Source organism: Trachemys scripta, chromosome 3 (assembly GCF_013100865.1).
Source record: "Trachemys scripta elegans isolate TJP31775 chromosome 3, CAS_Tse_1.0, whole genome shotgun sequence".
NCBI lineage: Eukaryota > Metazoa > Chordata > Testudines > Emydidae > Trachemys > Trachemys scripta.
The window spans coordinates 179,016-196,330 of record NC_048300.1 but is presented as its reverse complement, the minus strand read 5'-3'; the positions used below and the strand labels follow the sequence as shown (position 1 = coordinate 196,330).

The following is a 17,315-nucleotide window of genomic DNA, read 5'->3' as shown; positions in this document are numbered from 1 at the left end:
CATGGCTTGTGCCCACTGAAGCATCAGAAAGCCTGGAGACAGTGAGAGTAAGGAACACTGAATTACTATGCAGAATGGGAGATGCAAAAAAGTTCAGCATTTTTTCAAGTGGCTATTTCACTCCCTGATAAGTTATGTTCAGAAACAAAGACTCCAGAACTGGGCTAGAGAAACAAGAAAAATATACAGACTCTGCTTTTAAGAAGGGATAAAATATATTTTGGAAGTCTTGTAAGTGTGATGAAGGCTGGCATTTCAATTGTACTTAGAAAGAAAAATACCAGCTATAGTATGTTATCAAAGAGCAATTGTCCTGCGTGTCTGTCTTTGCATGACATTGCTTTCTCCATTAGAAAAGCAACAGTAGTAAAAATAAAATAAAATTGGCATCTCAATAATTACACTATCTGAAAGCCATTTTACTCAGCCACAGTAAGATAAGACAGTTTTGAAAATTCTGTTGTTTGCAAATTCTGGCTCTAGGCCTCTTTACCACAAACATAAGGAAACATTAACACTACAAAGGCAGGGTCATATGAACCTTTTTTCTGTATTCTGTCTGACCCTGAACACACAACTCCACAGCTGTAACCAAGTGGAAGACGCTGTGTGAACAGGACATGTGGATCTTATTCCCTGACCTAGCCCCAGAACTGTGTGTCCACGGTTCTAGATGCAGAGCACATGACGAGTGTGAACTTCAGAGGCTTTTCAGCAGGGTACAAGCACTGTGTTGTGTTGTACATTCCCCTAAGCAATGGCTTTTGGGGCATTTCCCTGTTCATAGTCAGAGCCCTGACCTTACCTGACCTTTTTTCCAGTATATCACACTGCTTTGGAACACAACAGGTTTTGTAAGGACATAATCAGAACTCAACACTTGTTTCTCCCACAAAATACAAATTTTATTTCTGATATCACTCACTAACAAAGCCATTCTTTGTTCAGAAGAAATCTTTTACTGCTTTGCACCTGTTTATAGTGCTGCAAGTATAAGAAAAAGCTCAGGAACGTCAGCTTAAGGCTTTTGTAACAGCCACAATTTTTTTGGAAATTCTATTATAGTAAATAAAATCAAGATAATGTATTCTCAAACAGCCTCGATTTGTCAAAGAACCTACTCCCCCATGAAGGGCTTAAAAAGGTACAGAGACAAGAACAAAAACAATTTTCATTTTACCCGATTTTCAGCCCACCCTTCCAAAAATACAGACATGTTGCAGTATTTAATCAGATATTAACACCCACCGAACTCTTGGAAGAAGTCTCATTTTTTGGAATTTCTGCTGTCCTTTCCAATAGAGAATGTGCTTTCACTTGTATGTTGTTATTGGAACATGAAGTTAATTCTACTAAAGATGGATCACAAGACATCTTGATAGGATGACCACTTGAAGAGGATTTATTTGCTGTTTCATCTGCAGCAATCTTGCTATTTTTCCTATAGTATATTAAAATGCATCTTTTAGTGGGGAAAAAAAAAATCTCAAAAACTTGCTTTATCTATTTGAATTGAACACAAGTTTATTTCCGCTCTAAATGTCTATTTTCACTCAAATGTCATAATGTAGAAGCAAACCTCAGTTTCAGATATTAAGAGACCAACAAAAAACCTCTACTGTATTGCATCTACCATACATATTAATGGTGCTAGAATAACTCTCTCTTAAGTCTGTTGGCAATTTTTCACGATGATGTATCTAGGGAACAAACTACATGGTTGCCTAAAAGCAACCAAATCATCAGTCAGCACCACTTAAGATCCAAGGTTAAGGTTAAGACCATACAAAACCCCAATATAACAAGGTGAAACCAGATTTGCATTATTGACCATAAAATAAACTGGTTTCTGCCTTCATTTAACTGTAGGAGCGGTTAACTTACAATACTACTACTGCGTTATTGAAAATGATCATTTTTACCATAAAATGAGCAGTTTTTGAAGTGTGTTATTCAAATTCTAAAAGATACAAATATTACAGTAGTAATCAGCAGCATAAAATTCTAAAATAGAACAGACAGAAAAGCAAACTTTCATATCTCAAACATTCATTTTCCATTCTCTGTAGCAGTAGCTCATTTTTCATTCTGTTATACTAGTTTATTTCTAAGTAGAGAGTACAAATTGTTGTTGCTTTACAAATTAGAAATAGTAAACAAAACTATATATAATAGATTAAATGCACTTCTTCATTTGGGGCCTAATTCAGCACGGTACTTGCGCATAGGTCTAACTTCTACTTACATACTTGTATAATTCAACATACATTGTTTTGTCATAAAATAGCAGGTAACTGATAAACATTTGCACTAGGCTGAAATTTGACACTCATCTATTTATATTTTTCAATCTTTACATAGGTTTTTGCTTTTTAACAAAAATAGAAATCTTCTTGGCTGTTCCACTGAGGCTTGTGGACAACCATAATGCCCTTGGGAAAACTAGAAGTCAGTGCATTTTAAAAAAAATTCTAAAGTTTAAAAATTTCTAACAGTTTAAAATATGATTCAGGATCTTCAACTGTACTTTAACATTTGCCCGTCTACTAGCTCTCTCCTCTTCACAACTTGGAAAGTATGTAGTATCAAAGAAAACACACGATGAATTGAAAATTTAAGGTATGCAGTAGTTTTTGGTTACTATAGGAACCATCTGAAGTACAGTGTCTATCAGCAATGTAATTGTTTCAGTCTTTCAAATCAGTTGTCCCCTGAGAGTGGTGTTCGTGGTCATTTTTCTGCTCCTCCAGCAATAAATATGTTGGTAACTCACCAGAAAAAAAGTTAGATCTAAAGGGCTGCATCTAAAATGTTTTAAAAACAAGATTCCTACTTATAAGATCAGGATGTATGGAAGTAGAATCCTTTTATTGGTTGCTAACCAAAGCTTATTTTTTAAATTAAAATTACATTAAACATTATACTACCTATTTAAGTAAACTTCCGTTTCCCCCACAATTTCTAAAACACAGGTTTGCAATGGGAGTTGCGTGCCATGCCTTTGAAAATTTCACCCGTGAGATACAAAAGCACTTTTGAATCTATTTATTAAAACATTGACAGGTAAGAAAGATAAAGCAGATACATGTTTCTCATTCCCCACAACCTCCCCGCCAGATACTACAATAAACCACTCACTGGGGCTCCAGGATTGGGACTGCAGTGTATATCGGATATGGATTGATCTAGTTACTTTATGCTTTCCCTCTATGTTCTTAAGGAAGAGATACAATAATTTAAACTTGACTTTAAGCAGATGTTTATTTGGATTTATTTTTTGTTCATTCAAGGTCTGTTGTGCCTTAGAAAACTATAATTAACAAGTTTATATTACAAATAGTATTACTATAGGTTTTTCCACATCGGATAGCGTTACCTTAGTGTGCTTTCCACATCTGAGTGTGTAGAGAGGACCTTGAAAATGTATTTGTCTATTAACAGGGAAAAGCTGTCACCTGGGCTCAAAGAGTGCCATTCATCTGTTTCCAATGGTAATAGATGGCTATTCTCGGATGATTGATAAAAACAAGGATTTACATGGACCTGTCAATTTAAAAAAAGGACATTGATATACCATATGCTATGCTGTAGGAATTCTAGTAGCTTACATTACACAGTGAAGCACTGACTCAGTTACTAACACAATTCCACATATTTCAGCAACCTTTTAATAGTTGTTAGCATGTTAAACAGAAATAAAGTACAGTATTAGAAAAAACAACTGATTCCCACTTATAAACTTTTTTATATCGATATTATGTATGTACTGATAGCTGCTCAATAGAAGGTATAGGGCTGAGTTTATATTTCCATTTCTATTTAAATTTTGTTTAGTTTCTATGAAGATGAAATAATTCCTGTACCAATTTTACACCAGAGGTCTAGGTAAGATTTAATTCTGGGGAAAATGTTGAAAAAAATTAAATATTTTCAGTGTTCTAAACCATTTAAATGACTCATTTGATAAATTAGACCTTGTAGATAGGACCAGAGCAACTCATTGGCAAACTAGGCATGTTCCTAGTAGGACTCCAATTTTGAGGGCAGGGGGGGAACGACCAACATTTTGTTTTGGCCAATGCAGATTTCTGTGTCAATTGAAAGAACTTCACTTGAGGGGTATTGTGACCCCATGTGCTAGGTAATGCCACCACTCACTCAAGTGAGTGAAGTTTTTTCAGTTCACCCACACATCTGCACCAGTGGATGAATGGGAAGAGATAGTCCTCACCCTTCCACCATGCAACGGAGACTCACTTTTCCATTCCCAACATAGTAAAGGAGAGGAGGGTGGCACTGGGTAAAGAAGCCACTTCCTTCTCCAACAGTAGTAAGTGTATAGTCTGGGATGGGAATTTACTGCAGTGGCATGTATGGGAGGGAACATCACTGAAGTGTATTTTGCCCTTCCTTCCATCTCTCCTCCTCTGTGTCCGCCCCCCATTTATGCTTGCATTTCCCATCATTTTGTGACTATTATAGCAAACAATGCCTCTTTTGGGACCAGCAAAGAATAAAAAAAGGAACCGGAGGTGGTGGTTGTTATTCAGATTAGAAGGCAGGATCCCAGAAGTGTATGTTTCTCTAGGGCCTACGGATTGTAGACTAACTTTTTATTGATCTCTCTAGTCTCAACAGTCAGACTTCAAAACTACCCACCTTTGTGAATATCTAAGATTTTAGATACATTAGATGAAGTATATGAATTAATGCAGTTAATTCTATTAGCTATCAAAACTACTTTGATTTTCATGGAGAAAGCTTATAGAAACTGATGTCTGCTATGGGCTTGCTTACATAAGAACTACTGTCCAATGGGCTAGGAGCGTCTGCAGCTAGGAAGAGCTAGGCCTGTATCCTGCAAAAAACTTACTATGTACTGTGCATCACGCACTAACAGTCCAACTGGAATCAATGGAACTGTTCCCAGTGCATAAAATTAAGCACATGGGTACCACTAATCGGTGAAACAAGCAATTTTAGGTGACCTCGGCATTATAATTGTTCCCTATAGAATAAAGTCACCTGGGTCAACTTCTCAGCTTCTCCGTTCAATTCTGCAAGCTGTATTTGCAAAGATTGCAATCACTATTTATTTGCACTTCTAACTGGTTGACAGATGACATTTATTCACATTCACAGAGAATAATTAAAATTAATAATTCAGTGATGGGGAGTAAGATAACAGTATGAACTTTGTTTAATTTATTTAGACAAGAAAATAAGTGAAGATCTCTGAAAACTTCCCTGTTCTTACAGCATATACACATCACAATAAGATTCTATTCCTGCAATATAAAAAGCACAGGGTTAAATTTCAGAAGCATGACACATTTATCTTATCTTCTGATCTGTTCCACAATCCTCTAACTGTAAACATTTTTTTAAAAATACCTATTAACTCTGTCAAGAGAAAAGGTAGCGTGCTCTTCAGGATAAATGTAAAAGCTAAAGTAATTATTTGTCTTTGATGTATCTAGGAAATTGAAAAAAAAAATAGTTGTACTCTATCCTTCTTCAACTATTATTGGCCCTCCACGATTATCCTACTTGAAGACAACTCCTGAAACTTCTGACCATTTTTAAAATAAAGTTATTTAACACCTCTGGTTCTTCCTATTTTACTGCAGTGTAAACAAACCCTGAGTGACATCAAGCACAGCAGCACTGATCTACCAATCAGAGGAAAGAAGAGGCTGAAGGAAGAGTGGCAAACAAGAACAGTAGTAATTAACCGCCAGTCCGAGATGGGAAAATATGGGCCTACTGTGTGTCAGCCACACAACTAATGCTTTGGGAGAAGAAGACAGCAAAGAAGGTCTGAGGTAGAACTTGTTCAAATGTGCAGTCTGATCGGAGGTCTGTGATGACTCGGAAGCCATGAAATTGGATCTAAGTTTTTCAGTTACAGTCAAGTTGTTAGCCGTGCAAGAAAGGCAAACAGTAGTTTAATTTTCCAGACAAGCCAGAATAGGCTATGTAACAACTTTCAGAAGCTTGCAAATTCTACTTCTGGGGGGATTCTGCACCACTGCACATGCGCAGAATTTATGTCCCTGCAGATTTCTTTGCTTCCCTGCAGAAGAATGACTTTCTGATGGGGAAGCCACAAGAGCGGTCATATGACTCTCCACAGCACGCACTATGTTCAGGTGCCCAGGCAGCCGGCAGAGAGGTAAATTACTGTGGGGCAGGGGGCGGCACTAAGGAAGACCTGGCCAGTGGCTCCTACCCTGTGACAGGATCAGCTGGTAGTCCCAGTTTGGCTGGGGAGCACGGGACTTCCTCTTTCCCTGCATGGCATCCGGGGTTAGGTCAGACCCACTCCCAGATTTCTTCCCCGGCTGCAGGAAGCTCTGCAAATTCCCCACACACACTTATTTCCTGAGTCCATCGCTCCTCAGCTGCAGGGGGAGGGATCCTTGTATAGGGAGCTGCTCCCCCATCCACCCAACCCCTGTGCATCTAGACCCCCTTATACCTCATGAAGCCTCCCCCCCCCCTGCAATCAGAGCCCCCCCACCCTGATAAGCCTCACTCCCCTGCACCTGGACCACCCTGACGAGCCACACCCAGATCCCCACCCCATCAAGCGCCAACCAGATGCACCTGGTTCCCCACCCCACTGGGCACCACTCCACCAGCATCTGGAACCCCCACTGACCCCACACACCCAGACCCCCCTGCCGAGCTCTATCCCCCCCACCCCAGACCCCCTCCCATGCTGAGCCCAAACCACCTTCACCTGGACCCCCCCCTGCAGAGTCCCATTACCGTTGCACCCAGAACCCACCCAACAAGCCCCTGTTCACCCAGACCCCCCCTCCACCTGGATCCCCAACTGAGCTGCCCACACCCAGATTGCCCCACACGGAACACTCTCAACCCACATGTGGATCCCCCCACACCGAGCCCCTCCACACTTGGATCCTGTCTTGCTGAGCCTGTCTGGCCCACCTGGGGTTCAACTGGCATGGAAGGGCAGGGGCCTGAGGTGTTTCTGGGGCAGGCCCGGTCCCTGAGCTGTGTCAGGGATAGATGCAGCCTCACCACTGAGTCCGTGCCCGAGGGGAGTTGGGGGGGCTGTATAGTGATCTCCCACCTCTGTGCAGCCAGTGGCCTGTGCTCCCCAATGCCATGCTGGAACGTCCACATTTATTTGACAAATAAAATTGGCAGAAATTTGCAGAATTTTAAAATATTGTGTGCAGAATTTGTTTTTTGTTTTGTTTTTTTTGCGCAGAATGCTCTCAGGAGTAAAATTCAGTAGAATCCTTCCCCGGGGTCACAAAGAAGCACCAGAGCCACTCAGCACTTATAATTCCAGTGTCCCTAATCCACAAGGACAATTGCTGCGGGGTCCAGAGAGCAGCAGGTCTATCCACGTACTCAAAGGCCACTCTCACGATAGGCAAGCTAGGCAGCTGCCTAGGGTGGCAGACTTGGCCCAGCCACCCCTCCATCATGATAGAGGGGCAGCCAGACCAAATTTGAGTGGCATCACAGCACATTGTAGTGTTGTCTAGGGTGGCAGATTGCCTGGAGCAGCCTCTGGACATCCTAGTCTTTCATCTTACTTGCTCCTACTCTGTACTCAAACAGTACATACAAGGCTCACAGAAGTGTGCTTCATGACAAACAGTGGTGCCCATTCCCTGCACGTGTTCCCTAATCCTTCCCACCCCTACACTGAAGAACCACATTACTTTTGCTGCATCTCAGAACAATGGAAAGAGCAGGGTCTGGTGATACCTCTTAGAACCTATGCCCACTATTAATTATTCAGTAATCATGAAATACTGTTAGAAGATGAAACGTGTGGGTATTACACCAGGATTTTTTTTCTGAATGAATTCTTGGTTTTGTTTTCTCTCCATAGTTACGCTGACCCTAGATATGAAAGCAGCAAGAAAGAAGAAGGACTGTTAATAAAATTCTTACATCTTCATGCAAATATAATCAATCCACACTTTAATTTGTTTTCCATATCTTTACGCATGACTAAGACCACTGTGGTAAGACCTCTTCATTAAAATGATTTGAGACCTACATGTATGTTTTCTACTGATTTCCAAAGAGCTTTTCTTGAAAGTTAAAGCATGTGGTGATGTCACAGTCCGTTTCCACAGGAATTATCTTCTCCTCTACACTTCAGAAGTGAAAAATAATTTACAAGATACATTTTCAGCTTATTCACACATTGGTTACTTGTGTTTGTTAAAAAGTGAACTATTTACTTTATTGCAAATTAAGTTGAGTTACATTATATAATTAGTTTGTAATGTGTGTTATTTCTACAAAACAAAGTCGTTTTGTGCTTGCTGCAGGTCTGATAAACCCTGTTTCTCATCCTCAGTAACAACAGCTGACATATGTACTCTCTGAGCCCAGGGGCCATTATTTTGTACATCCTGCTTGTCTATAAATTATGCTGCTTTATCTAAACTCATATTTATGTTAGGATTCTTTTGTAAGCATCATAATTACTGGAAAAAAAATTGACAGTTCATGTGTGATCTTTTGCTGTCCCTGCCATTTATTTTTCAAGTGGTTAAAATAAGTTACATCTAAAAATAAAAAGACACCATCACAATTTGTGCTTTATTCAACAATAATCTAATAAACTAAACTCCTTCCTTGCCACTAAACTCCAAATCAATACAGCAGTTGGGGAGACTCCTTCCCACTTAGTCCTACATGGATTTGAAGAATCCCATTCCGTACTGGCTGATCTCCTATTGGCCACTATTTTTTAAGTCATGGAAAAGGATACTTCTATCCCTCTGCAATCTTGTTCCACCTCCCCCACCTTATGACTCTTATCTGATCTCATATTCTCTACAGTCCTACCAAGTCGTATGCATTTGGTGTGATACCAACACATTTGGCAGCACTGTCATTCCTGCCCATATCTCAGGCAAAATGTCACATTTGTGGAGGAGAACCTTCCCCACTAACCACCCTTTAGCTCAGGGGAACGTACAGTGGATGGAGAGACAGGAGAGCCTGGTGTGACACTGCACCCCATATTCTTCATGGTGATATTACTCTGATATATTATGGCATAATTCTAATGTATTTTATAAAAGATAGGTCATGTGAGATATCACTGGAAAGGTTATGATTTATGAATATGATTATCCTATTTGTATGCATGTATCATTTTTGTAACTGAAGTTAGGAATATTGACTATGTGTCTGTACCAGAAATGTGTTTACACCTAGGGAACACCCACTACGCAAAAGATTGTCAGTCTAAATGGCTGGCTGGGAACAGGGGCAGCAGGTTTGTATAATTTTTGGTGGTGCCTAGAATGGGTCTAAGTCCCGCCCCCCACACCTGCCTAAGGCTCTGGGAGGGAGTTTGGGTGCGGGAGGGGGTTTGGGGTGTAGGCTCTGGGAGGACGTTTGGGTTCAGGAGGGATGCAGGTTCTGGGATGCAGTTTGGGTGCTCTGAGCTGGGGCAGGGGGGTGGGGTGCAGGAGGGGGTATGGGGTGCAGGCTCTGGGAGAGAGTTTGGTTGTGGGAGGGGTGTGGGCTCTGGGAGGGAGTTTGGGTGCTGGGTGCAGGCTCTGAGCTGGGACAAGGGGGTTGGGTGCTGGGTGCGAGATCTGGGTGGAGCAGAGGGTTAGGGTGCAGAACGGGGTGCAGGGCTCTGGGGGAGGGGGCCCTCCAGAGGGCCCCCCCCCGGCTGCTGCTCAGGAGGTCTAGCCAGGATAAGCCCCCTCAGAGTCGCCTGCTGGGGGGGGCTGCCATGCGCCTCCTCCACTCCTTAGGCACAGGAGCTGCCTCAGCCTGCCCCCGGCGCCGCTCCCTTGTAGCCGGCAGCAACCAACAAGGGAATGCAGCACAGAGCTGCAGGGGGCAGCCGCCTGCTGCCCAGGGCAGGCAGGGACACTCGAGGGAGGCGTGCAGAAGCAGCAGGCAGAGCCGGGGGACGCTCTGGAGGAGGCATGAAGGGGCAGCAGGCGGGGCTGGGGGATGCGTGCAGGGGCAACAGGTGGGGCTCAGGGAGAGACCCAGCCCCGAACACTGGTGGAGCTGGGCCCACCGGGCCCTGAATTTGCTGGAGCCCAGGCACCACGAGCCCATACAAGTCACAGCCCCTGGCTGGGAAGGGTCCATTTACATTAATGAACCATTAGGGAGAACAATTGGCCTTAGAAGGAGCTTATTTCCCACCTGGGGATCTTCCTGAGGATGATACAAATGGCCTCCAAGCAATGGCTACTGTGGCACTACAGGGACATTAACCAGCTCACCTGGTACTGGACTCCATCTTGGAATACCGGTGTTTTTCCACTGACTGGTGTGGGAACAAAAGTTTTGAGACAAAGGGTTCCCACCATATGCAAAAGCTATTTAAGTCAGAGGAGTGACATCATTGTTGTTCTTCACTGACTCCTCGAAACACCTAAGGAACAAAGACTGAGCTGGGGGAAGTGCTGGACCCAAGCTAAAGGGATTTTTTAGCATGTGAAAGGAATGCCTGGGGTTTTTAAGCTGTAAACAAGTACAACTGGCCCCTTAAGAATCTCTGCAGCCTGCTTGAATCATTATTTAGGGTGGGAATTTGCTACCCATATCCAGTATCTTAATATATTAAGCTTAGTTTGCGTGTTTTGTTTATTTGCTAGGTAATCTCCTTTGATCTGTTTGCTATTCCTTATCTCTTAAAATCTATCTTTTCTAGTTAAACTTATTTTGCTTTGTCTAAAATCAGTGTGTGGGAGTTATAACTTGGGGAAGAAAGCTGTTGCATATCCTTCTCCACATTGAGGGAGGGGGCGAATTTCGTGAGCTTACGCTGTACAGATCAGCACAAGATGGTATAATTTTGAGTTTACACTCCAGAGGGGGGTGTGCACTTGAGCAGCTGGACAGTTCCTTAGCTGTAGCCTTCCCATGCAGAGTTGATCACAGCGTCTGTATGTAGTGCAGCTGGGTGTGTCCCTACCTGTGTGTGTGTGCTGGAGCCTGGGAGAGGGCTTGGCAGGTTGGTCACAGAAGTACAGTGTAAAGGAAGCCCAGGCTAGTGGGTCTGGGGAGCTCAGTGGTACCCAGGGGGAACCCGTCACACATGAGTTCTTGTCTCATTTCTTCAGCTGAGTGCTGTTAGTATTGCTGCTCAGTTCACAATCCTAATTACTGATCAAAGCCTCACTCACACCTCTAAGGGTATGTCTACACTGGCAAGTTTCTGCACCACAAGTTATACCACTTTTATTAAAACGCTGGAATTAAACTGCTGTTGCATGTTCACACTGTGCTCCTTGTGATGCTGGAGCGCATCCACATTAGCAGCTCTTGCAACGGCAAAGACAGCAGTGCATTGTGGTAGCTATCCCTCTGTGCAACTGGCAGCAGGGTGCTTTGGGAAGGGTTTGCAATGCCTCATGAGGAAGGCACAGTGTCACATGATGCAGGTTTCCCAATCCCATTGTTCCATAGGCATCCTACTACATTGCCAGCTGCTTTTCAACTGAAGCGGGGAGAGAGACTGTGTTTTGGGGGACACAGTGTGTCAGCATGCTGTCTTGTAAGTTCAGACAGCAGCAGGAAGCAACCAGTCCTGAGGCAAGGGGAGGGGGAAACCCCGACTTCAGCCCCCGCCTCCCTCCCTGGGCTCTCTGCACAGCAATCTCTCTCTCTTTCTCTCTCTCTCTCACACACACACACACCCCCCTCTGTGTTCAACAGCATGAGCATTCCATATCAATGGTTTGCTGTGTGTCCCGGAGCAGATCAGCACAGCATGCAACAGCTGTCAGAAACGGTGATTTGAAAGGGGAGGGGCGCATGTCTCCAGGGCAGCTGAGTTCAAAACAATGAGCAGAGCCGTCACTTGAGGCATTATGGGACAGCCCCGGAGGCCAATTACAGCGCCGAAAGCAATCACGTGTCTACACTGGCAATAGAGCGCTGGAGCCTCTGCGCAAATAGCCTTACGACTCTCGTCGAGATGGTTTTTTTGCAGGGCTGCAACTGAGGAGTTTCTGTGCACAAAGTGGCTTGGCAGAGTGTGCACGTCTGCAGTTTGAGCACAAAAAGCTGCTTTACTGTGCTGAAACTTGCCAGTGTAGACAAGCCCTATAATCAGAGGCAAACAACTAGCATTCCCCCAAACAGCCTTTTACAAAGTGAGAAGTTGTACAAGTTCCACAAAGTCAGTTCTGACAGTGCTGGGAATAGAACCTAGGTCTCTACCATGAAAGTGCCAAATGCTATCTCATTGGCCACACTGTCTTTCAGAATGACTGTCCCAGCTCTATGAGCTTGGTTACTCCATCTGTAATCACTGCTCTAACCACTAAACACTCAGCTCTCAAAAGTAGGACGATAACACAGTAATCCTGATACAGCAGTTGCATGCTGGTTATCACAAATAGTTGTGTAGCACACCAGCAAACTGTGCCATTTTCTCTACTCTCCATTAGCCTACTTTGCTTTCTAGTTGCTTCTTCAGCTCAAGTGGAAGAAGTGTGTGCTGTGCATCTGAAGTTCCTGGGTCCAAATCTCGCTGACCAACCACACAGGAGAAAAAAATAGTATGCAATCATGTAAGTATATACTGTATCATAATGCTCAGACAAACTTAATTCTGGCATTTCCAAGTGTGAGTGCTTGATTTGGCAAACTTCAATGTTCTTTTAGTGTAGCATTTTGTATGTAGTATAAACAAGTTATACATATATGAGTACATACACATTATTTCTGTGAAGAATGTGAAGTCCCTGGAGTAACTGCAATAATTTTATAATGCAAAACAAATGAATTGGGATGTTATGTTATAAATACAATGAAAAATAGTGTGTAGCTCAGTTAATAGGAGCTGCCCCTTTAAGAACAGGATGGGTATTTCATTGTAGCATATGTTTGCAGACCACTGAAAACACACAACAAGAAAATAGCAACAGAGGGTCCTGTGGCACCTTTGAGACTAACAGAAGTACTGGGAGCATAAGCTTTCGTGGGTAAGAACCTCACTTCTTCAGATGCAAGTCAGAAGTGAGGTTCTTACCCACGAAAGCTTATGCTCCCAGTACTTCTGTTAGTCTCAAAGGTGCCACAGGACCCTCTGTTGCTTTTTACAGATTCAGACTAACACGGCTACCCCTCTGATACTTAACAAGAAAATAGGTTGAGAACCACTGGTCTAGGGCAGTGGTTCTCAGACTATGGTGGGAGGGGCTCCCAAAGGATGCACAGGAATGTGTCAAGGGAGGTGCAGGCTCTGTGCTCCCCCGCCCCACCTTGTTTTATTTGTAAAGCTCTGGCTGTTGGCCCCAGGTGGCAGAAGGGCCATGCACACTCAGGAGGCAGGGATAAAGGAGAAAGCCAGAGCCCTGTTAACCCGGGGCTCTCTTCCCTCCTGCCCAATCAATCCCTCATCAGGCTGGTTCTTCCCCCACTCCCTCACTGTGAGGCAGCTCAGCCTCTCACCTGGAGGTGGCAGAGCTCCAGCTGGCAGCCCCAGCGTGGCAGTAGCAGCACAGAAATAAGGGTGGCAATGGGGCGCTATGTCTGCTATGAAAAGTGATATTGACGAATGTCACTTTTTACATTGCCACCTTACTTCTGCGCTGCTGCTGGTGTGCGCTGCCTTCAGAGCTGGGCACCCAGCCAGCAGCCACTACTCTCCTCTCTCCCTACGAGCTGCGTGGTGGTATATGTACTTGGGGGAGGGGCGGAAATGACTACAGACACACATAATGGGGGCCCAATCAAATAAGTTTGAGAACTACTGCTCTAGAGAATATGCCCTGCCCCACACAAGCCTTAAGGGATGCTGACAGAGCAGTGGAAAACTTGTCCAAATACATATAGAATTTCATACATCAGGGCTGTCACACCATTGCCTTCACTAGCTTTGAACTGACATTTTTTTTAAATGGAAGTTTATAGTTATTATAGTTATTTTCAAATATGCAAATCAACCTATTAAAATTGCATGAAATGGCTGACAGTCTATACTCCTATGTTCACCCCTTTTACATGACTATGATAAATTTCATACAAAGTATACCTTGTGTATCGCTTGAAAACTCTTGGTAAAATATGTGTCAACATTATGTAAAGTTATAGGATTCTACTGCAAGATATTACTAATGATATATTCTGAGTCTGGGGAAGAGTCACAAACCACCCAGAGACAAAAGGTTATCCAACACCTCAGCCAGCTGTCAACAAATCAAATGGACTATCACCTGGTTAACTGGCCATTCTTTGGTAGGAAAGAGGACGTGAGTAGAAATCTACATTTTGACAAAAACAGCTGGGGGTTCGGGTTCAGACAGACTATGTCTCCTGAATCTCAGCTGGAGATGATTCTCAAAGAAGAGAAAGGACTATAAAAGGAAAGAGGGGCGATGCTCCAAATTATTCCTCCTTTAGCTTTACCCACAGCATCCACAACACCTGAAGAACAAAGGGAACAGCTTTGGACTAGGGGAGGTATCCTGACTGAAAGATTTAGCCCGTAAGACTGCTAAAACAAGTGGTGAAGGAGACCTTTGCTTCGAATTCCCTCTAGCTTGTTAAGTTAGGCATTAGTTGAGATTTACTTTTATTTTCTTGTAACAAATTTGACTTTAATGCTTCATTACTTGTAATCACTTAAAATCTCTCTTTTGTAGTTAATTAAACTTGTTTTATCTAAACCAGTGTGTTTAGATTGAAGAGTTTCGGAAACTCCATTTCGGATAACAGGATTTGTGCATATTATTTTCTATTAATAAAGTGACAGACCTTATGAGCTTGTATTGTCCAGGAGTGAGCTGGGCAGTACAAGATGTACATTTCTGAGGAAAAGACTGGGAATTTGCTTGTGTTCCTATGCAGTGTAATTCAAGAGTGGCTGATGGTAGCACTCTTGGAGTATAACTGGGAGTAATTTACATGCTGGAGGTTGAGAGAGAGCAGACTAAGAATGGTAGCTCTCAGCAAAGCAGTGTAAAAGGCACCCCAGGTGAGAGAACTGAGGGGACATAGCTGTTCATCAGTCCAGATTGTACGCTGGGTAATGTCACAGTCATACAGAGCTGCACAAAATTGGACAGTTATGTCTCTAGTCAGTGGTTCCTAAACTTTTTTACTGGTGACCCCTTTCACACAGCAAGCCTCTGAGTTCGACCTTATAAATTAAAAACACTTGTTTATGTATTTAACACCATTATAAATGTTGGAAGCAAAGCAGGGTTTGGGGTGGAGGATGACCGCTCATGACCCCCCCCCATGTAATAGCCCTGTGACCCCTTGAGGGGTCCCGAGCCCCAGTTTAAGAACCCCTGCTCTAGGTTATGACCTCAGATGTATGGGAGCGAGTTAGAGATTTCAATGCTCCCGCAGAACAGCAACCCATCAACAAATAGCCTTGTTAGAAGACATCCACAGTTTGATTCTTTCATTTTAACAAATGTTAAAAGCTGTCCTAGTTCATATGGCTATTACCCTGGGAATAATTGGGAAAGATATTTATACATCCTGCTCTTTGAATTTTATTTCCCAAATCGCCCATTTTCAATAAAGCCATTAATCATAATATCCTGATGTTACAGTAATTGGTTTACTGCTAGCAAGTCAGCACACCAAAATTCAGTCACTTATCTTACTTTGAGAAATATTTTGCCTCTACTCAACAGCCAAACAGACTTGAAATAAAACACTGTCCCACAATACCACACTGCTTTAGAAACAAAAAGTCAGTCTAGGCAGTATTTGGTCCTGCCATGCGGGCAGGGGACTGGACTCGATGACCTCTCGAGGTCCCTTCCAGTCCTATAATCTATGAATAATCTATGAAAATTATATACTACCTAAACGGTATAATATGCAGTTTAGGAACCAACACCATTCCCTCAGTTCAAAAGCTATTTTATATTATTGAATGCAAAGCTGTGGAGAGACGGTCACTTAAAACTGAGTGGAATCTCTGCTGTGCCAATACACAAGAAATTTTTCTTTGGATACATCCCAACTGTTTGGCCAGCATTCAGTGTACAAACATATATTTAATCCTATGTGCAGTAACACCAACCACAGTATGTTGTGCCTCTTGAAAAGGCTTTCATTCAGTCATGTTTAGAATAATGCACTGGTAAATGGTAAAGCACTTCCCTACAAATCTCTGCACTGCTGGACAAGCCTTTGCTACATCATCATCAGATGATACATTTAAATAGAATATCTTCAGCTGAAAAGAAACTATTTGATTCTATTTGGTTTCTCTCACTCCCTAGATCTGAAGTTTAAAATCGGATTCAGAATCTACCTTTAATTTTTAGCATTCGATTTCAGTTTTAATAGTAGGTTTAAAGTTTGATTATCTTAGGGCTTGTCTATACTTACGCGCTGGTTCGGCGGCAGGCAATCGAACTTCTGGGTTTGATTTATCGCGTCTTGTCTGGACGCGATAAATCGAACTCAGAAGTGCTCCCCGTCGACTCCGGTAATCCTGCTCGCCGCGAGGAGTACGTGGAGTCGACGGGAGAGCCTGCCTGCCGGGTCTGGACCGCGGTAAGTTCGAACTAAGGTACGTCGACTTCAGCTACGTTATTCACGTAGCTGAAGTTGCGTACCTTAGTTCGATTTGGGGGTTTAGTGTAGACCAAGCCTTAGTGAAAATAAGGGTGAGCATTAACTGCAACAGCAGCTGTTCCCACTTTGCAAAAGTGTATTAGCATCAACATTTTACCAGCTATATGAACGGATTTGACCTTAAAAGTAAAACATTAGCTAAAGAGTACCTCCTGTTATGCATAAGAATAAAAAAATGCTACATGCAAACACGCAGATGACTTGCGGGAAAACTGTCAGACCTATTGATATATTTTTTTTCCTTTCCCTATTTATTGATATAATGAAGACACTATGCTGAAAGGTATGGTAGAAATAATTTATAAAATATAGTATATTCTAATATCTAGACTAGACAGTAATATCCTAGAAATATTCTGGCTAGAAATCTGGCCTGGACTTTTGGAACAGAAGGAAAAGACTGCCCCTTGAACTCCATTTGAGAGTCTACTCCAAGGACATTGATTGCTAGATCAGGACATTTGGAGTTCAGTCAGTGATGCGTAGATATTCATATAATACACATTAGAGGCTCATAGCTATTTTCAATATTGAGTTTGTGATTTGGTTGAAGAAGCTTCCACGTAATTTGGGACACTAGTTACTAGTAACTTCTGCTTAGAACTTCATCTGCTCCCTCTTATTCCTCACACAAAGTCTTAGAGAACATAGGCATACCAGACATGATGGCGTGTCCTATAATCATTCCCATAGCTACATTATATATATGCTTATATAGT

General features: G+C 42.7%; 1 protein-coding gene and 1 long non-coding RNA gene across 2 annotated transcripts in view; both read right to left on the bottom strand.

The window, feature by feature from the left end:
- Window positions 1-17,315, bottom strand: part of LOC117874086 — a 427,235-nt gene that overhangs the window by 372,105 nt on the left and 37,815 nt on the right. The gene's annotated exons all lie outside the window — the stretch shown is intronic.
- Window positions 1-17,315, bottom strand: part of APLF (aprataxin and PNKP like factor) — a 92,942-nt gene that overhangs the window by 56,086 nt on the left and 19,541 nt on the right. Inside the window, exons 3-4 of the mRNA XM_034763889.1 lie at window positions 3,377-3,543; window positions 1,249-1,441 (exon numbers count right to left, since the gene is read on the bottom strand). Coding sequence (XP_034619780.1) covers window positions 1,249-1,441; window positions 3,377-3,543 — 360 coding nt within the window. The remainder of the gene's footprint in view (window positions 1-1,248; window positions 1,442-3,376; window positions 3,544-17,315) is intronic.